Source organism: Oreochromis aureus, linkage group 9 (assembly GCF_013358895.1).
Source record: "Oreochromis aureus strain Israel breed Guangdong linkage group 9, ZZ_aureus, whole genome shotgun sequence".
NCBI lineage: Eukaryota > Metazoa > Chordata > Actinopteri > Cichliformes > Cichlidae > Oreochromis > Oreochromis aureus.
This window is the reverse complement of record NC_052950.1, coordinates 12,296,002-12,317,658: the sequence shown is the minus strand read 5'-3', so window position 1 is coordinate 12,317,658 and position 21,657 is coordinate 12,296,002. Positions and strand designations below refer to the sequence as shown.

General features: G+C 39.7%; 2 protein-coding genes across 3 annotated transcripts; both read left to right on the top strand.

Moving 5' to 3' along the window:
- The first annotated feature begins 7,702 nt into the window (after window positions 1-7,702).
- On the top strand, window positions 7,703-10,947 carry LOC116333212 (transcription factor 7-like 1). 2 transcript variants are annotated; one of them, XM_039617555.1, is made up of 9 exons: window positions 7,703-7,865; window positions 8,217-8,275; window positions 8,373-8,634; window positions 8,938-8,996; window positions 9,092-9,154; window positions 9,355-9,511; window positions 9,665-9,772; window positions 9,868-9,910; window positions 10,022-10,947. In XM_039617555.1, the coding sequence occupies exons 1-9, from the start codon at window positions 7,794-7,796 to the stop codon at window positions 10,879-10,881; spliced, it is 1,683 nt and encodes a 560-aa protein (XP_039473489.1). In that variant the 5' UTR covers window positions 7,703-7,793; the 3' UTR covers window positions 10,882-10,947. The 2 variants fall into 2 exon arrangements, with proteins under 2 accessions (XP_039473489.1, XP_039473490.1); XM_039617556.1 differs by lacking the exons at window positions 8,373-8,634; window positions 8,938-8,996.
- Window positions 10,948-16,651: 5,704 nt separating this feature from the next.
- On the top strand, window positions 16,652-20,761 carry LOC116333211 (sialic acid-binding Ig-like lectin 7). Its single transcript, XM_039617264.1, has 4 exons — window positions 16,652-16,802; window positions 19,588-19,893; window positions 20,235-20,316; window positions 20,427-20,761. The coding sequence occupies exons 1-4, from the start codon at window positions 16,652-16,654 to the stop codon at window positions 20,506-20,508; spliced, it is 621 nt and encodes a 206-aa protein (XP_039473198.1). The 3' UTR covers window positions 20,509-20,761.
- The last annotated feature ends 896 nt before the right edge of the window (window positions 20,762-21,657 follow it).

Below are 21,657 nucleotides of genomic sequence, written 5' to 3'. Positions count from 1 at the left end.
ACCTTAGTTACATCAAGCTGCTCTTTCATAAGAACCCGTTGTTTAGATAAGGAAGTTTTTCAGTGTGTGATATATTTTTCCCAATTTATCATTAAATCCATCAACCCATGTTTACCAATTTATTAATGGTTTCTGTAAAAGACCCTCATCCCAAGTGTTATTAGGGATTGAAGCACACATGCCTCACCAAACATCACACACACTCCTTTGTGCCATTTGCTTTGCCCTGTCCAGATGTTTGCCATAAAGGACAATTCAATTCAATTCAATTCAATTTTATTTATATAGCGCCAAATCACAACAAAAGTCGCCTCAAGGCGCTTTATATTGTACAGTAGATAGCACAATAATAAATACAGAGAAAAACCCAACAATCATATGACCCCTATGAGCAAGCACTTTGGCGACAGTGGGAAGGAAAACTCCCTTTAACAGGAAGAAACCTCTGGCAGAACCAGGCTCAGGGAGGGGGCGGCCATCTGCTGAGACCGGTTGGGGTGAGAGAGAAAAACAGGATAAAGACATGCTGTGGAAGAGAGACAGAGATTAATAACAGATATGATTCGATGCAGAGAGGTCTATTAACACATAGTGAGTGAGAAAGGTGACTGGAATGGAAAAACTCAATGCATCATGGGAATCCCCGGCAGCCTCACGTCTATTGCAGCATAACTAAGGGAGGATTCAGGGTCACCTGGTCCAGCCCTAACTATATGCTTTAGCAAAAGGAAAGTTTTAAGCCTAATCTTGAAAGTAGAGATAGTGTCTGTCTCCGAATCCAAACTGGAAGCTGGTTCCACAGAAGAGGGGCCTGAAAACTGAAGGCTCTGCCTCCCATTCTACTTTTAAATACTCTAGGAACAGCAAGTAAGCCTGCAGTGTGAGAGCGAAGTGCTCTAATAGGGTGATATGGTACTACAAGGTCATTAAGATAAGATGGGGCCTGATTATTTAAGACCTTGTATGTGAGGAGCAGGATTTTGAATTCAATTCTGGATTTAACAGGAAGCCAGTGAAGGAAGCCAAAACAGGAGAAATATGCTCTCTCTTTCTAGTCCCTGTCAGGACTCTTGCTGCAGCATTTTGGATTAGCTGAAGGCTTTTCAGTGAGTTTTTAGGACATCCTGATAATAAAGAATTACAGTAGTCCAGCCTGGAAGTAATAAATGCATGAACTAGTTTTTCAGCATCACTCTGAGACAGGATATTTCTAATTTTAGAGATGTTGCGCAAATGGAAGAAAGCAGTCTTACATATTTGTTTAATATGTGCATTGAAGGACATGTCCTGGTCAAAAATGACTCAAGGTTCCTCACAGCATTACTGGAGGCCAAGGTAATGCCATCCAGAGTAAGAATCTGGTTAGATACCATATTTCTAAGATTTTCAGGGCCGAGTACAATAACCTCAGTTTTATCTGAATTAAGAAGCAGAAAGTTAGCAGCCATCCAGGTCTTTATGTCTTTAAGACATTCCTGCAGTTTAACTAATTGGTCTGTGATACCTGGCTTCATGGACAGATAGAGCTGCGTGTCATCTGCATAGCAGTGAAAATTTATGCTATGTCTTCTAATGATGCTGCCTAAGGGAAGCATGTATAATGTAAATAGAATTGGTCCTAGCACTGAACCCTGTGGAACACCATAATTGACCTTAGTGGGTGAAGAGGACTCTCCATTTACTTGAACAAATTGGAGTCTATTAGATAGATATGATACAAACCACTGCAGTGCAGTACCTGTAATACCTACAGCATGTTCTAATCGCTCTAATAGGATATTATGGTCAACAGTATCGAACGCAGCACTAAGGTCTAGCAGGACAAGCACAGAGATGAGTCCACTGTCAGAGGCCATAAGAAGATCATTTGTAACCTTCACTAAAGCTGTTTCTGTGCTGTGATGAGCTCTGAAACCTGACTGAAACGCTTCAAATAAGCCATTCCTCTGCAGATGAGCTGTTAGCTGTTTGACAACTACTCTTTCAAGGATTTTTGATATGAAAGGAAGGTTGGAGATTGGCCTATAATTAGCTAAGACAGCTGGGTCTAGAGATGGCTTTTTAAGTAAAGGTTTAACTACAGCCACCTTGAAGGCCTGTGGTACATAGCCGATTATTAGAGATCGGTTGATCATACTTAAGATCGAAGAATTAATTAATGGCAGGACTTCTTTGAGCAGTTTTGTAGGAATGGGGTCTAAAAGACACGTTGATGGTTTGGAGGAATTAATTATTGAAGTTAACTCAGAAAGATCAATTGGAGAAAAAGAGTTTAACTTAACATCGATGGTACTAAAAGTAGCTGTAGATAATATTACATCTGTGGGATGATTATTGGTAATTTTTCTCTAATGATAAAAATTTTATTTGTGAAGAAGTTCATGAAGTCATTACTAGTTAACGTTAAAAGGATTGTTGGCTCAGTAGAGCTCTGACTTTTGTCAGCCTGGCTACAGAGCTGAAGAGAAACCTGGGGTTGTTCTTATTTTCTTCAATCAGTGACGAATAGTAAGATGTCCTGGCTTTTATGGAGGGCTTTCTTATAAAGTAGCAAACTATTTCTCCAGGCTAAATGATGATCCTCTAAATTTGTGACACGCCATTTCCTCTCCAGCTTACGAGTTATCTGCTTTAGGCTACGTGTTTGAGAATTATACCACGGAGTCAGGTACTTCGGATTTGAGGCCTTAGTTTTCACAGGAGCTACAGTATCCAGAGTCGTGCGTAGTGAGGAGGTAAAATTATTAACAAGATAATCGACCTCTGTTGGAGTAGCGTTCAGATAGCTGCTCTGCTCTATGTTGGTACAGGGCATTGAAGATGATAACAGTGGGTGGATTATATTCTTAAACTTAGTTACAGCACTTTCAGAAAGACATCTACTTTGATAAAGTCTACTCTCCACTGCTGTGTAATCAATTATTGTAAATGTAAATGTTATCAGGAAATGATCAGACAGCAGAGGGTTTTCAGGAAACACTGTTAAATGTTCAGTTTCTATGCCATATGTTAAAACAAGATCTAGAGTGTGATTAAAGTGGTGGGTGGGTTCTTTACATTTTGAGAGAAGCCAATTGAGTCTAATAACAGATTAAATGCGATGTTGAGGCTGTCATTTTAGCATCTACATGGATGTTAAAATCACCCACAATAATTATTTTATCTGAGCTGAGCACTAAATCAGATAAAAGTCTGAGAAATCAGAGAGAAACTCTGTGTAAGGCCCAGGTGGACGATAGATGATAACAAGTAAGACTGGTTTCTGAGTTTTACAGCTGGGGTGGACAAGGCTAAGCATCAGGCTTTCAAATGAATTAAAAGTCTGTCTTGGTCTTTCGTTAATTAATAGACTGGTGTGAAAAATTGCTGCCACCGCCCCTCGGCCTGTGCTTCGGGATTTCTGGTAGTTAGAATGACTCGGGGTGTTGATTCATTTAAACTAACATACTCATCCTGCTGCAACCAGGTTTCTGTAAGGCAGAGTAAATCGATTTGTTGATCAATTATTAAGTCATGTACTAACAGAGACTTGGAGGAGAGAGACCTAATATTTAATAATCCACATTTCACTGTTTTACTCTTTGGTTCAAATGTGGATACTGTATTGTTCTTTCTTTGTGATTTTTTATGTTTAAGTTGTTTATTGCTGGTTTTAGTTTGTTTTTTTGTCTTTTTGGGAGCTGACACAGTCTCAATGGAGATGGGTTTTTGGGGGTAGTAGGAGGAGAGAAGCTGCAGAGAGGCGTGTAAGACTGCAACTCTGCTTCCTGGTCCCAACTCTGGATAGTCATATTTTGGGGGTTTAATAAATTGGTCCATATTTCTAGAAATGAGAGCTGCTCCATCCAAAGTGGGATGGATGCCGCCTCCTAACAAGACCAGGTTTCTCCAGAAGGTTTGCCAATTATCTATGAAGCCCACATCGTTTCTGGGACACCACTCAGACAGCCAGCAATTTAAGGAGAACATGCGGCTAAACATGTCACTCCTGGTCTGATTGGGGAGGGACCAGAGAAAACTACAGAGTCCGACATTGTTTTGGCAAAGTTACACACCGATTCAATATTGATTTTAGTGACCTCCGATTGGCGTAACCGGGTGTCATTACTGCCGACGTGAATTATGATCTTACTGTATTTACGTTTACCCTTAGCCAGCAGTTTTAAATTTCCTTCAATGTCGCCTGCTCTGGCCCCTGGAAGACAATTGACTATGGTTGCCGGTGTCTCTAGCTTCACATGTCTGAGAACAGAATCACCAATTACCAGAGTTTGACCCCGGCGGGTGTGTCGCCGAGTGGGAAAAACGGTTAGACACATGAACAGGTTGGTGGTGTACCTGGGGCTTCAGTTTAAGACTATGCTTCCTCCTCACCGTCACCCAGCCGCCCTCTTTCCCCAGCTGCTTGGGGTCTGCCGGGGAACAGCTAGCGGGGCCTACGCTATCTTCGGCTGCACCAGCTACAGGGGCCTGGCTAGCTACGGGTGAATGAAGGGTGCGGCCGAGTCTCCAATTCAGTAATCCTGGCCTCCAGAGCTGCAAATATGCTACATTTGTTACAGGTATCATTACTGCTAAAGGAGGCCGAGGAGTAACTAAACATCTGACACAATGAGCAGGAAAGTGCAGGAGGGACAGGTGAAGTAGCCATGGTGCTAACGAGTCGGCTACGAGCTAAGCTAGCGAAACAGTAAAGAGACAGTGAGTGAATACTTTGGCTATAAATTAGGTAGTGAGCACACAGAAAGGGTGATTCAGATGAAGCACGTTAAGATTATACTATGAAAAAGGGATGTATCAAAAGATTTAAATTAAATTGCTAAGCAGAAAAGCTACTCAGAAACACCACTGTGTTTGAGCAGGAACAGGAAGTGATACTCTACCACAAAGCGAGCGAACACCAACAGTGACTATATTTGTACCTATAGGTAAGTGAATACCACAAACATAAACTAACTTCAATGTCAGTGCTTCCCAAGGTCTGGGGTAAAACCCAGAAGTAGCCATGAATGAGATGGTGGAGCAAAACAGTATCACATTAACTGCTTAAGTTCCTGTATGAATTGAACAACTCTGAAAATCTAAGCAAAAGCTGAGTGTATTTTCGTTAAAGCTCAGATGGAATTTGATGGACTACCATGCTACAATCAGGACTTTATCACACAGGTAAATGAAGAGTGGTGCCACTAGAAAGTGTGCACACAATTTCTCACTTCATGCTTGCTCTTCACGAAGCTCTGGTGTCACTTTGTAGTCACTTGTCTTATTGTTGTCTAATTTGTCCTGATTTAGGGTCTGTGAGCACAAGCAGAGGTGTTTGCTTGGGAAGTAACCATGCCGTCTGTTTGAGAGAACATGTAATGGCTGTGAAATATGTCAAACTTTTCTCTTCTACTTTAACAGCCAAGAGCATTTTGAACACAGGGGACAAAAGGTGTGGATTGAGGATTTTGAACTATGGCGTTTAAGTGTTGTCACTGCTGAGGGTTCATGGACACAGATCCTTATTCACTTAGCTGATGTTGACAGTTTAAAAGTCTTCATCAGAACAAGCAATATAAAGTAAAATAAAAGAATATTTAACATTAAATGTACCAATGTTGTTGTGCACTACTTGTGCACAGATAATTTTAAGAAGTTTTCATTTAAAAGCAAATTGTGTATAAGGTTGTAATTGTATAGAAATGTGTGGTTAAGGATATACAAAAAAGTACATTTAATGGGCTAAAGTTAAAAGAATTGACTGTAAATAGTAATAGAAACTGAATTTTCACTTTTTCTATTCACAGAAAAAATCCATTAATGACACAGAAAATATACTGTGACTAAGAATAAGACGATTTTTCCATTTTACCATTTACAGAAAGGTCTTTCAACTTCTTTTAAAAATAAATAAATAAAAAAATGTACTGGCAGAAAATTACCAGGACATTTACTGTTTTTCTACAGAATTCTTTTTTACAGTGTAAAGCAACATCTGACAGCTGTTTCCTTCAATAACTGATGGACTTTTTGCATATTGTAACAGAAATATTCAATACAGTCAAAACTGAAAACAAGCATGAACCTTTCTGAGCATGGTTTTGTCTCTCTGCTTATAATTTGGTTACTAAAGGAATAAGTACCCTGACATGTACTGTGGGCTCAGTCGGGGCCCAACATAATCTGCCCCAGAGTCCCTGAGAAGGCTGATCCAGCCATGATGATGACTGTAGATAAAGAGATGCTGGAAACAGGGAGGGCTGAAATGGAATGTTTTTGTTACCTGGTGACACAATGAAATGAAACAGTAACATTTTACATAACCTGACACACAGAGACAGGATCTTCACTGTGTGAACAAGTGCTTTTCAGAGCCTCAAAAGCAAACCTCAAAAGTACTTTTAAACAGCATTTTAAAATATTTAAGTGAACCATCGCTGAAAATTGTTGGTGAGTACTCATAGCATAGTTTTAAGGTCATCTGATACAGTGGAACATCTAAATTAAACACTTGACTCTTTAAGCCACACATTTAGTTTTTCAAAATCGATATTTTTCCTGTTTTAATGTGTCCCTCAACATGTAAACAAAGTCCACAAAGTAAAGTTTGAATTATGGAGCTACTGTGTGATTCAGCAGTGACCTAAGTAATTCACATCGTGTAAAAAAAACAAAACAAGTATCGAATTAAAATTTAAACAAAAACTGCAATGGTATGATCAGAAAACTGTACTTTAAAATATATCTGCAGTATTTAAATAAACCTGTAGGCAGTAACTTCCTTCATACAGCACACTCTTGGTACATTTGAATCAAACTTTGGGGTGAATTCATCTCAACAATGCATCATATTATATTAATTTATAACACGAATGCCTGTAAAACTTGAATCTGCAGAGCAACTTGTTACTACAGTTTTTTTTTAAATTTCCTCTGCAGTACAGGTCAGCTTAATCAGGTTTTAAATCACAAAGCTATTATTTTAATATTGTAACTGGCTAAGCTGATGCAAAATTAAAACCCCTCAGTCAGCAAATTCAATGTTTTTTTTAAATCAAATTCCAAGTCCTCATGTACCTTGTTAGTGTTGTTGAATTGCAGATTCTTGTATATACATATATATGATATTTAAATCTTTTTGGTAAACAACTGAAACCTGTTCATTATATTATATATAACTGTGATTGTGAAACAGTGCATTATCTATTTAAACTGTTTGTTACAAAGTAAGAACAATTGCTGTTATATAAATGCAGTGAAGTCATGAGAGTTAACAGAGTTTGAGGTATTAATTAGTTTGTTAGTTTTTTGTATTTCTCAGTTTGGTTTGAACACTTTTACATATCTTGTCATCAGTAATTGTCATATTTTAATATGACATTTACTCTGACTTTAACTGTTAACTCACACCTTGTTCCCACATAATACTTGTCCTTAGTTTAGTTCGGTATTATATGAGATGTAAGAACGCAGTGTAAAAGGAACAAAACCTTTTATGAATGTGTGCCACAGGATCCCAGACAGAAGCAGTTGTCATTTTTCTGAGTGACCCCCTCAACCCCTCTGTCTCTAAAATGGACATCAGGGAGGAAAACAATCATATTTCAGAGACAATGCAGTCAGAAGAAGCGCCTTCCACTTCTGAAGATGCGGCAGTTGACATTCTGGGGCAAACATCCTACCCTCTGCCTCCCCTCCTTTCCCCACTGGGATACCCCCCTCAGCCAGCATCAGATCCTCAGACTGGAGGATTTGTTAGCAACATCCTCCCAGAACCAGCTCCTCCTGTGTATCAGCAGCTGGTTCCACTCATGGGCTCAGGACCAGCTCACCTCTACAGTCAGCCAGCGACAGATAGACAGGGACAGCTGAGACACCCAAAGGTAGTGACCGGTCTCATTAGAGTTTTATTGATAAAGATGCTAAAAACTGTTGTATGCTTTAGTCTACATGAAAGAAAAACAGTTTTATTTTACTCTAAAATCACTCTGCTCTCACCTTCCTTGTATTTCACCTTTGTATAAATGTGGTGTGAAGCTTTGCTGAACAGTAAACTTTGTCACTGCCAATGAAACATAATTCCAAAGAATAGCGCAGGAGAGCAAAGTCAAGCTATGTATGAATGTAGTTTTATGCACATCTTCTCCTCCCACTGATCACTTCTTCCACCGAGTGAATAGATCATAGTATTGCAGCTTGTCTCATCATCTGTTGTGTGTTTTGTGTGTTTCAAGCTTAATGTGGTCGGGATTCCAGACAACATGAGGCAGTACGTGCGTCCTGTTGGAGAACTGTATGTAAAACACACAAGCACACCAGTGTACACAGCTGCTGAACATCTGTATCTTCATAAACTCTGTTATCTTGTATCTGTCTCTGCATCTGTGTAGGCACGATGTGCCATTGTGGGATTTTGTCACTCCTCCTCCCCCATCCAACCCTCAACTTCCCCCTTCTTTCCCCACTGGAGCACCCGCTCAGTCAGCATTAGATCCTCGGACTGGAAGATTTCTTAGCTACACCCTCCTGGAACCAGCTCCTCCTGTGTCTCAGCAGCTGGTTCCACTCATTCTCACTAACACCGCCACAGTGCCAGCTCACCTCTACAGTCAGCCAGGGACAGATAGGCAGGGACAGCTGAGACACCCAGAGGTAGAGACAGGACTCATTAGAGTTTTATTGATAAAGATGTTTAAAAGTGTCGGACTCATCACTCTGCTCTCACCTTCCTTGTATTTCACCTTTGTATAAATGTGGTGTGAAGCTTTGCTGAACAGTAAACTTTGTCACTGCCAATGAAACATAATTCCAAAGAATAGCGCAGGAGAGCAAAGTCAAGCTATGTATGAATGTAGTTTATGCACATCTTCTCCTCCCACTGATCACTTCTTCCACCGAGTGAATAGATCATAGTATTGCAGTTTTTCTCATCATCTGTTGTGTGTGTGTTTCAAGCATAATGCGCTCGGGATTCCAGACAACATGAGGCAGTACGTGCATCCTGTTGGAGAACTGTACGTAAAACACAAACACACCAGTGTACACAGCTGCTGAACATCTGTATCTTCATAAACTCTGTTATCTCGTAATCATCTCTGCATCTGTGTAGGCACGATGTTCCAGTCCGGGATTTTGTCGTTCCTGCTCCCCCATCCAACATCTCCACTCCAAAGTAAGTTTCTCTGGTGCTTTGTGTCAGTGATCTCCAGATATCCGTCTTTGCTCTGCAGATGTTTGCGTGAATTATTGTAATCAGCTTCCTTTAATGGTGCCTCCTTACATTCAGTTTCACAGCTTTACTATGTTTTTGAACTACTTTCATCACAGCTGTACACAATGCTAATGCTCTGACTCTGTGTTTTATTCCTGTAGAAAAAGGAAATGTGAAGCCCGACAGTATGAGGACCGGCTGTACATAAAGAAACCACCAAACGCCTTCATGCTTTACCTGAAGGAGCAGAGGCCAAAGGTGATGGCGGAACTGAACATAACTGGCAGTGCAGCCATAAATGCAGTTGTGGGAAAGAGGGTAAGTGTGTAACTCTGAATATATTTATGCATCTGTTAATGCTTTATGCTCATTTTGTGCATGTGTACCAGCTGTCCTGTAGTTATGTGTAGTGTAGTGTAGCTGAGTATTTATCTATGCTGACAGTGTGTTCGCATGATTGTCTGTCTGCAGTGGAGGTCACTCTCAAAAGACCAACAAGCAAAATATTTTGATCAGGCTGAAACGGAGAGTTGCCGTCACGCCACAGAGCATCCAGACTGGTCCACCAAAGAAAACTACGTATGTCCAAAGTGCCAACATGCAGTTCATACATGTGCCTATCAGTGCACAGAGTTTGTATCAACTGATAAAAATTCTCATATTTTTGTTTTTAGGGCAAAAAGAGGAAGAGAACACGAAATCGCACCTCAAGCACAGGTGAGAGGAGATTTCTGGGAATTACGACGTTTTTTCATGTGAAATGTGATGTAAAGAAGACGAGAATCTGTTAACAAAAGAAGACTTACTGTGCTTTTGTTTGTGTTGCAGCATCTGCATCTGAACCTAAACAGGAAGCTCAACAGGCCAAGAGGCTTTGTGTGACGCCAGCTCAGACACAGCCGTCTTCTTCCTATTCAGTTGTGAAGGAGCCTCTCAAGCAGCCACAGAGACAGCCAACTGTTACCAACCTGCCTCACCAGCAGTCAGCGTGTGTGCAGCTGCAGAACACACAGACTACAGCTGATGCGCCTGTGTGTCAAGTAAATCCGGTCCTCCCAGCTTCTCATATGGATTTCTCTGCATCTGCATCACTGGCCTCCTCTGCACCCGTTCAGCTCCAGAAACAGGCCCCTTTTGTCAGTGACACTAATGAAGCACTGCTGTCAGTGGTGGAACAGCTTGACCCCCTCCTCACTTCTGAGCAGTTTCAGCAGCCCTCCTCTCCACTCATTGGTCCTCAGTTAAGTCAGACCAGCCTTGCTTCTCCTGTATATTGTGCTCTATCCACATTATATGCCTCCCCTGACACATTCTTTAAAAACCAAAAAGAGCCTATTGGGTTCGCTGACATTCAGCATGACATGTGGCCAATCCTCCCTGTCACTCCACAGCCTGATACACTCTCCTGTTCTAATACTCCTAAATATAGTCCGATCAGCCCTGTTTCTCTGGAGAATTCCTCTCCATCCAAATTGCTGGACTCTTTTGTTGCGCCCACTGAATGCCAGCCAATGTCTCCCGTCTTCAGCGAAACTGCAAAATATATGATGTCACTACTTAACGACCTCGAACCTGGGCCCTTTGCACAGCATCTACAGCCCTCCTCTCCTCAAGCAGGCTGGTCCTCACCAGAATCAGATCAGTCCTGTAGGCCCCCAAACCACAGCTTCCTTCAAACACTGTATTGAAGGTCTTAGCTCACTGCTTAATTAGCTCGAGGTTCCACCCTTTTCTGCAGAGCTTCAACAGTCCTGCAGCTCGCACAAAAATCTCTACTGGAACAGTCAAATTCAGAGTGAACTGAACTGAACTGGATACATTTTACAAACTCAAGCTATTGAACTGTCTTTTTCTTGTTTTCTTGTCCTTTCAATTTGTGTAAATAAAATAACAAAAAAAAAAGTCTTTTCATTTTCTGAATTTGATGCTGAACACTAAAGCAAAAATTAAATACAGCAATAATAAATTAAATACAGCCATACAACACTGAACTTCTAGCAACATTCCTGGATGGTGTACAGGATGCTTTGCTTGATTAGAGAGATCGTGAGCAGGCAGAGCATCCCATATCACTTGGGCCAATGTGAGCTTTCACCGAGGTCCAAGAATCCGCAATTGGTTTCACAATGAGCAGCATTTTATCAATGTGTTTCTTCCACTGTACTCTCTGTTATGGAAATTTTAACAATGACCTGCAACACACCCAGTGAGCTTGATTTGAAGTCGGTTTAATAAACACATTACAATGTGGAGAGAGCATCCCAGTGAAACACCAGGATCATCTCTGAATTGTGGCCACTGCCCTTACATCTTATATACAGAGACACAGACAAAGAACATTCCTCAAACTCTTACATGTTGGCCCCTCTCACGGGGGCGCTATACCTCCTCCCTCACAGAGAGAATTATGACCTTGTTTTCTGCTTAGCCTTCACCTAAGGATTTACATCCCTGATAAGCAGAAGAAGCCTCACTATCTGTTTAATGTCTCCCATTACAATGGCCTCACTGTGTTAACTTTCCACATGCATGTAAAGTAGTGGCAGGAGTGCTCTTATTATAGTAAAGTGAGAAAGTGATATTACTATAACTCAGGGGTTGGCAACCCTCGGCATGCGTGCCACAGCTGGCTGGAAATCCTTCTGTTGTCACATTCTGTTGTTGCTTCACTGTAAATAAACACACTAAACTCAATCCTTTAACTCTGCATTACTCTTAGTCTAACCAGTGCATTACTTATAACAAATGGTCTCACACATGGGACCATTTGTTATAAATATATTGTGTTATAAGACCGATCATGGTCATTCAGTCTGTAAGTAATTGAATCTCTGTGTCAACAAATATTTTTGTTCCACAAGTGCCATTTTGAGATATTTAAAAACAGGTGAAGGGTGCGGTCCCCACTCTGAATCAGCGTCACTTTAACCTTACAACCAACAAGAGCAGACAAACAGAGTTAAGTGCTCTGCTCCACCAAACATCAGCTTCGAGAGGAAAGTGTCACCTCAGCTTTGTTATTCAGTGTTAAAGGAGGAGTGCTGATTGAACTCTGCTTGCACTCAGCAACTGGCTAACTCTAGGACAGCAGAGCAGTAAGGTGTTGCTGGACTGACTTACCTGTGTGCACCATGAAAGAGCTGAGTGATTAATGCTCTAATATGTATCATCTGTCCATGTCCCAGTGTGATGAATGCAAACCAAACCAGGCGTGAGAGACACATTTATGCAGTCTCATTATGTCCAGAGTTAACGATGTTTGTCATTTCAACTCTTCCTCAGTTGTGATGTATTGTGTGTTAAACTGATGTTGAAAAGGTTTATTGATTGCACCCTGTTGAGGTGTTTAGCGTGCATGTGACTCTGAGCTACACCCTGACCTGTCCTCACACCAATAAGTTGATCTCTGTTCTGTTCAATATGAATTTTAGCTCTTTATAAACTACTACTGGTAAGAAAAGATGGAACAATTTAACACATGCTTCTATACACGTAACAGACATGTAGTCGTGTAAAGAGTCTGACATTTTTGCTGTCAGACTTGGACAGCCGTCTGTTATAAGACCTGCCAGTTTGTCCTGTTTCAGTTCAAGCCTATCCAAGAGTGCAGTTTGTGGAAGTCGATTGTGTTACTTCTCAGTGACACACAGCAGCAGGATTTGGTGTACTCACAGATCAAAGTGTGCAAGATTGAAAAGAGCTTAACACAGACAGGTGACGGCTCAGAGTGTATCTACTTTCAAGTGCAGAAGAAATGTGTGGATGTTCTCGTCTAGTTCATCATGTTCAGATTGTTCATGTGTGATCTATATACAAGTTGGTGAGAGCAGTGCTTCCACACAACTTGAAAATAAACTCTTTTAAAAAGGAGGCATTAAATTGAAGTCACAAAAGGAGTTTATTTACACTGAAATGTTTATGAGTTCATGTGTAACTTCTCCAATGAAACATATTTTTTTATACATGTGTATGAAAATATTCATCTTCTAGAATGAAGATGAAGCACATTTATTTGTTTTTTCAGGTATTTATTTATTCACTGCTGTTGGCATGCAACTAAAATATAAAATCCCTTTTTGTATTTATTGACCTCAAATGTTGTGTGTTGGGCTGAGCAGTAACACTGGATTCCTTTGTAACGTCTCCGAGTGTCACTACATCGCTCCTGTAGTGATGCTGTGACTGTTCATAGCTTAACAATACCTGCATATGTGATGTCTACAGATATTATGTGACATTCGTACTGAGAGTTATATGTATTCTGTAAGTTGTTATGCATGTTTGGAATGAACTCAAGTTAGTAAAAAGGTTGTTTGACTGTTAGAAGTAATTATCTAGTGTTGTCGATTACAGGATATTTGCAGAAAGGACAAAACTGTTGTTGCAGTGTTGTATTTGGTATCATCACGTCAGGCCTATAACAGCTTTGCAACTAAAGCAAGATTGCACCTTCTTAAGTAGCGGGTTCTCTGTCTGTACTTCCTGTTTTGTTTGCAACCGCAGGGAGCTAGTTTCTGTGTTTGACCATGGTGAGAGTCGGCAAGTTACTGATATATGCTGACTGTCACACATTGTAGTGGTTATTCTGATGGTATCAACTTGTTGCATCATTATTAACTGATGAAGAAACAAAAAAAATAAGGTGGAGTGCAGTTTTCCTCATTGTATATTGTGATAATCACTGTCAGCCTCTGGCTACAGCAAAGGGCTTGTTTGATCTGTTTGGTCTGTTTGATTTCACAGATTGTGTCTCTTCAAGAAGCAGCCAGAACAGCAGAAAATAAAGATGATCATTATGATGAAGCTGACTTCTCCGAGCGGAGACCTTCTTTAAACTCAGTGTAGAACAGCACACAGAAGCAGGAATTAATGTATTCACAGATTAACATGTGCAACGGTGTAATGCAGAGACTTGAGGGCCCAGAGAGTATGAACTCTCATTGTGTCTGCTGAGTGTGCAAGTAAGTGTGCAAGACTGAGAACAGAAGAAAAGTGCAGAGGAAAATGAGTGTGCGGTTGAACAAATGTTGTTACAGAGAAATGTTCCCTTGTAGGTCATCACAGGGAACCAGTGTTTTCAGGATATTCAAGTCAGAACATATGTAGTTTGTAGTTATGTAGTTTGTTGAAGTTGGTGACCAGTGCTCTAATAAACCTCATGATGTATCATTAAAGGTTTCCAGTGAAATATTTGCTTTTTGTTTAATCTTTTTCTCGTGTATTTTTTGTTATGGAACATATTTATTCGAGAAACATCATACCTATATGATAAAGAAAAGGAAGTAACCCTTCCTTTTCTTATTTTTGCATCACAGACTCTGAACTTAACTGAGGCATGTGAGGCCTGCAGTTCTTTAGATGTTTTTCTCTTGGAAGCCTGGGAAGGTTCAACATGTTCTGGTTTTCTCCATTTGTGGATAATGGCTCTCACTGTTGTTCACTGGAATCTCAAAGCTTCTGAAATGTTTTTTTTTTTTTAACCATTTCCAGTCTCATAGATGTCACTGACTTTGTTTCCTGGTTGTTTCTTTAGGTTGTGACATGTTGTGATGCTTTTTGAGGTCTTTTAAACACCTTTGTAGTTTGCCAGACACTCTGTTTAAGTGATTTCCTGATTCAACGGGTCTGACAGTAATCAGGCCTGAGTGTGTCTAATGAAACTGAACTGAGTTTTCTAAAATATGTGGTTAATCACAGATAATTTTTTATCTAACAATGGGGGAAACTTCTTCACACAGCTTCAGGTAAGTTCGGTTAATTTTTTCCTTTTCAAAACACAAAACAGCTCAAAACAAATTTGAAAACCATCCGAAAGAAACTTTAAAATGATGAGATAGAAATGTGTACAGGCAGAAATGGAGGCTGACTGCTAATCACTGTCTTTGTTATCTGTAGAAGTTCAAGCTCTGTCTGCTGGGCTGGGTCTACGCAAGTAACAGCATCATTGTACAGTAATGTGTACAGTGTTACTGATAATTTTAATATAATGCATTTCTTTTGGAACATGTGACATGTGATACCAACAAGCCCCTGACAAGTCCCACAGCTTTGCCACTTCTATCTTCCAGGATCACCACTCCAGTAGCACACACACACTTCTCAGGGCCCAGCAGTCAAACGCAAGCAGCAATCGATGCTGGAGTTTTATATGAAGTTCCACAAACGTGTGTGGAGTAACCCAAACTCCTATGGATAACAACACCTTACCCTAAAGCTGTCAGCATAGAAACTATCCAGATAACAACATGTGTGTGTGTGTATACACAGAGAGAGAAAGATAGTGTTTCATAGTCTTGATTTCTGTTAGCACAGGTTGTACATATATATCATACTGAGATTGATTAAATCAGTTGTGTAAGGTTAAGGTCAGAGGCTTCAACAGACCAAAAGTTTAAAATGTCTTTAAGGGCAACACATGAATTTTTTCACAGGAAATAAGCAGGCGGCACAAAACAGACTTCATTATGCAGCGCTACAGTCAGTGGGTGTCTCTACATGTACTTCCTCAGATTATAATTTGTATTTTACAGTTTATAGTAGTTCTGCTGAAGGCTGCTTTGTTTCACTCATAAGACAATCATCAGATGTAATGTGGGGTAAAGAAACATTTCACTGATTTTATTTCTTAACTTTCTAAACTAAAACACATTTATTATTTTGGACTTCTGTCGTTCTTAAAGTGCATATCGTCTTTATAAACTTCCTTAGAAACAATCTTACAGTAAAAAATGTGCGCTTATTATGAAAGAAACATTTTATTCCTTGTATTTCTTAACTTTATAAACTAAACTTTTTCTTATTTTTCCTTCAGTGAACTGACTGAGACATGATGTAATTTTTTAAAAACTTAAACTCTGTTACATTATTGTTGTTATATTTCAGCTTTTTTCAAAGCACACAGCTCCACAGATAATAGTCACTAAATCATAATCATTAACTTTTTGTTGATTTTATTTTTTTTTTTTTATAATTCCAGGAACGAGTTTTATTGTATGAAGATGGTGACAGTCAGCATTTTACTGACTGTTCTCTTTGTTTCAGGTGAGCTGATTGTTCAGTTATTCAAAGACATTATTGGATTCATTTGTAATTTAACTCCATTTTAAAACAAACTGAAAGACAGAGCCAGCATTTCATGTTGTGATAGAAAGTTTAAACACTGTGTCAAATAGTGAACAGCAGAGGAAAGGACAGACGTTTGTTAATCATGACACTTTATTTATAGGTTCTTTAAATGGTTATGCTGACTCTGCAGACCTCTTCATAACTGCCCCAAAGCAGCTGGAAGCACTGAATGGATCTTGTTTGCAAATCCCATGTAGCTTCAGACCCAAAGAAGAACAGAAATTTAACAGCACAAGAAAAACCTTTGGAGTGTGGATTAAAAATTATGTATACTTTGACATATATCCAAACAATGTGATCTTCAACAGTAGTGGAGCAGTTAGCATCTATCCGATGAGTATTACTGGGAACCTGAGTCAGAGAGACTGCACCACTCTGTTTTCTAATTTAACCACAAACTACACAGACACATACTTCTTCAGAGTAGAGAATGAACCATTCAAGGCGACAGCTCAACAAGATCCTCTTCAAATAACAGTCAGAGGTAAAGACTGAAGTTTTTAATCCATCTATAGCATTGAATTATACAAGCCTTTGTTGTGATACTCGCTCTCCATTGTTTGATCCATTGTCAAGGATACTGGTCGATCTACAACATGCTCAAAATCATTGTCCTGACATTATTTCGTAAATTAATACAGACATTTACAAATCGTTTAAAAAGGAACATACAATGGGGTAAAACTGACAGATTTCATTGTTATTTTATTAAATAGGAAAAAAGAAAAACACAACTCTGTGAGACTTGGTAACGTTTTTAAAGTCAAATATTTCTACATTTTTGCTTCAGAAAGGATTATTCTTAAGTTCCTTCCTTCCAAGTACAACAGCTCCTCCTTTCTTATATTGTCATTGTTTCATTATCCATCAGTTCTCTTTCACTTATCCTTGTTAGGGTCAAGTGGGGGCTGGAACCTATCCAAGCTACCATAGGGCGAGAGGCAGGGTACACCATGGACAGTTTACCAGTCTGTCGCAGGGCTAACACATAGACACAGAAAAACATTTGCACATACATTCACAGCCAAGGGCAATTGCAAATGACCAATTAACCTAACCCCACTAACTGCATGTCTTTGGACTGTGGAAAGAAGCTGTACACTGGGAGTACACTGGGAAAACATGCAGGCAACAGTGCTAATCACTGTGCAACCATGCTGCCCTGTTTCATGACCAATGTTCCCTCTAAGCTGTGCACGTGCGCAATTGCGCACTGCTGGCACGGTCTCTGCGCACAGAAAATCTGCGTTGCGCACAAAAAAATCTAACCTGAATTGAAATTAAAATTAAAACTTTAACAATTCTGTTTTGCAGTGTTAGTCAGTAAGTGACTGGCTGCTCCTGTATGGGATTAGAACGATGCCACCTTATCCTATAGTCCAGCCAATAATGCGATTCACATTCGTATATACGCAGCCAATCAATGTCGTTGACAGGCTATGACAGCGTCCTTATGTGCCGACACCGGTGTTTTAGCTAGCAAAGCGGCGTGGCTGATGTGCAGTGAAGCCACATTAATGACAACGTGTACAACCATTGGAGATGTGAGCAGGACAGACGGAACAACTGACGGAAAAAGTGTGGACTTTATACCAGTTTTTAAATTGTGTCGATAAGCCACGTAAAACCAGAGTTATGATTAAAATATCTGAAATGTTTGGTTTTCTTCCTGAATACTATCGTTGTTTATATTTACTGCGAGAAGAAACGGTAAAAACGGCGTTTTATAAGGAAAACGCTCGAAAGCACTCTCCACCTGTGAGCAAAAACAAAACCAACCCCCCCCTATTGGTCGACCAATCAAAAACTGATATGGCAACGTGGCATCTAGTTGTTAAGAAACGGGGGGAAGTTTTAGGAGTGACGGCGGTGCTTTGATATGTGAGAGATTTGAGACCTTTAGCGCAAATATTGTGTAGTTAGTGTGTAGTGTAGTCAATAATAATAATGCATTGGATTTATATAGCACTTTTCAAGGCACCCAAAGCGCTTTACAATGACATTATTCATTCACGCTCACATTCACACACTGGTGGAGGCAAGCTACGGTTGTAGCCACAGCTGCCCTGGGGCAGACTGACAGAAGCGAGGCTGCCATATCGCGCCATCGGCCCCTCTGGCCAACACCAGTAGGCGGTAGGGTAAAGTGTCTTGCCCAAGGACACAACGACCAGGACAGAGAGGCCGGGGATCGAACCGGCGACCTTCCGGTTAAAGGTGCCCTTCCCAACGCCCTGAGCCACGGTCGCCCCCGGTAGTTTTGTTGTGTGTGTCAGAACAATGAGGCGACTGCTGAATGTTACAGGTGTTACAGGAGTGACACATGTCCTGTTGTCAGGCCTGCAGGTATCAGGCTGTTGTTCTCCTTTATCTCATAGTGGACAAATTATTTTTTGGAGTGGCACAAATAATTTGTGTGGCATCAGATTTGATGTAGAACAGCTGATTGTTCTGTAAATAGTTTGAAATGTTTATTTAAAAAAACGCCTTGGCTGCATTAAAAAAAATAAATAGCTGCAAAAAATTTTGTTGTTTGCCAAACTGAGTTACTTTTTTGAAGAAGTAACTATATAATTAATTGCCCAACATTGGTCATTATATGTATTTTGCAGACAGAGAGTTACAGGACTCTCTCCCAGACAACAGAGTCATACTCATAATACAAGTCAGAGCTTTATGAAAAAATAAAATAAAATAAAAGAAAGTTGTGTTTTTCAAAATTGGAGTTCAAGTTATTTTTACTTCCAATAGTGTTAACACACTACACAGGTCATGAACAAGATTTTTTTAAATTTTCATTGTAAGTGGGCTAAAGCAGTTAATTAAAAGTAGTATAACATAAATGTAAATGCTGTAATTTGATTATTTTAATAAACCATGTGACTTGGATGGATTAGATGCTGGCGTGACCACAGTGCACACGTCTGATGTCGCTCACAGTGGTCCAAGGGACCGCTCAGGGAGTTTGTGTGTTCGCTCAGACACATGAAAAATTAGAGGGAACATTGTTCATGACTGGATTTTAATATTTTTAAGTCCAGTTTAGCTTCTGGACTCTTAGAAATTGATTGATGTGTCCATATTTAAAAAACAACTAAAAACTGTAACACTTTCAGCCTCAGATTTTCTTTTTAGTTTTAATCCATGTGTATATCAGTGTGATCAGTTTTAGTTTATATTACCAAAACTGAGAATCTACAGCAGTTCAAACTGCATGTATGTAATATACTGTTCTTTAGTGTTAATATGTTTGTGTTGTGAAACCACAGATTCTCCTTGGAGGTCCAATATTACAATCCCAGGTGATCTGAAGGAGAAGGAGTCTGTCACTATAACCTGCTCAGCTCTCACTCCCTGTCCACACTCCCCTCCTCAACTCACCTGGAATCTCCAACAAGACTCTCACAACAAAATAGAGGAAAACACAGATGGAAGCTTTACAACTAAAATCCAGCAGACCATCACTCTGTCAGACACACATGATGGAAAGAAGATCAGCTGCTCTGCCAGATATCCTGTGAACCAAGGAAAAGACACCAAGACAGCAGAGACAGAAGAGACTCTCAGTGTTTCATGTAAGACAATCAGAGTTTGTTGTTGGATCCTGTCAACATATCATGATTTGTGTAATCAGAATCAGGTAATCAGACATCAGCAGAGATTCAGGTGACTGTTGGATGTAAAGTTACTCAGCATTAAGTTTCAAAAGCTTTTTTTAAAATCATTTTTTGTCATATTCCTTAAAAGTGAGTTGAAAAGGAATTAAATTTAGCTTTATGTTAAGTACAAATCTTGTACTTTGTCCTACAATATGTGGTTGTTCATGTGTTAGGCTTGAAAAGACTTTTTTCACCTTGAATGGTCTTATTTACTGATAAATGTTCATTCTGTCACATACTGTCTGAATTACTCAAAGGTGGAAACCTGGTTGGTGTCTATACTATAGTGAAGACTGTGGGAATCATAATGCTCGTGATCACACTGATCATATTTGAGTGGTGAGACAAATGTTTCTATGATACACGCATTTGAAACCAACTAACTCATCTGTAGTAAAATAAAATAATTCATTCTTTCTTAATTTTTTTATTTTTATTTTTTCTTTCAGCTGGTTCAGATCAAGACGCTCCAACAAACCAGAGACTGAAGGCTGTCAGATGAGCAGAGTCACATCGCAACACATCAACTAAAGTTTCCACAGGATGACAAACTCCACCTTGAAAAAAAAAAACTAAAGTCACTGTAGTGATGTTTAACAGTTGTACATGACCGTTTTACTTTGAGTGTAAAAATGGTGTTGCAGGAATGTAAACATTTACTCTGTGGATAATTATATATCATTCCTTCACTGCCCTGAGTCTGTTAAACAGGAGCTGCTTCAACCTGACCATTTTATTGTTAATAGTTTATCCATGAATATTAATCAAACACCACACTTCTGTAAGACTGCTACAGCATGATGTTTGGAAATTAATGTATTTGTACACTCTATTACAGTTACAGCTGTCTTCCCGCTATTACTATTAAATAACCTTTCAACAGCTACTGCTGCCCCCTTTGTGGACCACAAAAATTAAATTTTTTGAATGCCCTGAAGTGTTCAGGCTGTGTTGGGGGAATAGCAGTGATTTACAAGTGCAACTTTAGTTATGATCTATTTACTCTGAGCTCATTTCATTCCTTCAAAGTTAAGTCCAGTTTGCTGCATTATTATCCACCAACCTCCTAAATCCTGTGATGACTCTGAATGAATTCTCTGATCTGTTTTAATATATTGTTGCTAATTTTACCAAATCCTTTTGGTGGGTGACTTTAATTTACGCAATGACTGCAAAGTTATTTAGTCTAGTACAACATGTGAATGGTGTCCTTGTGATCCTCCACTCAGCTGACTTGAACATTTTCTCTTTATCTCTCCTCTCTGGACTTTTCTGTCACCACTTCAGAGTGAGAGAGACTTCCTGTGGTCCTGTCTGAACTGGAACCCTGGAATCATTAATTGGAAATCCTTCTGTTGTCACATTCTGTTGTTGCTTCACTGTAAATAAACACACTGAACTTAATCCTCTGAGTCTGCATTCTTAGTCTTACCAGTCCATTACTTATGACAGCGGCAGCAGCACCCCCTTTGGTCTGGTCAGCTTATCTATAAACTCCCTGCAAATGTCATATGTATAAGACCAGTCACAGTCATTTGTTCTATAAATAATTGAATGTCTGTATTAAAAATATTTTTATTCCTGGTCTGGTCATGTAGAAGTCCACCATCTAGTGGCTGAATAGCAGAAACATCAAGTAATGGCAATCATTTGACAAGAATGAAAGTATTACAAAAGGTA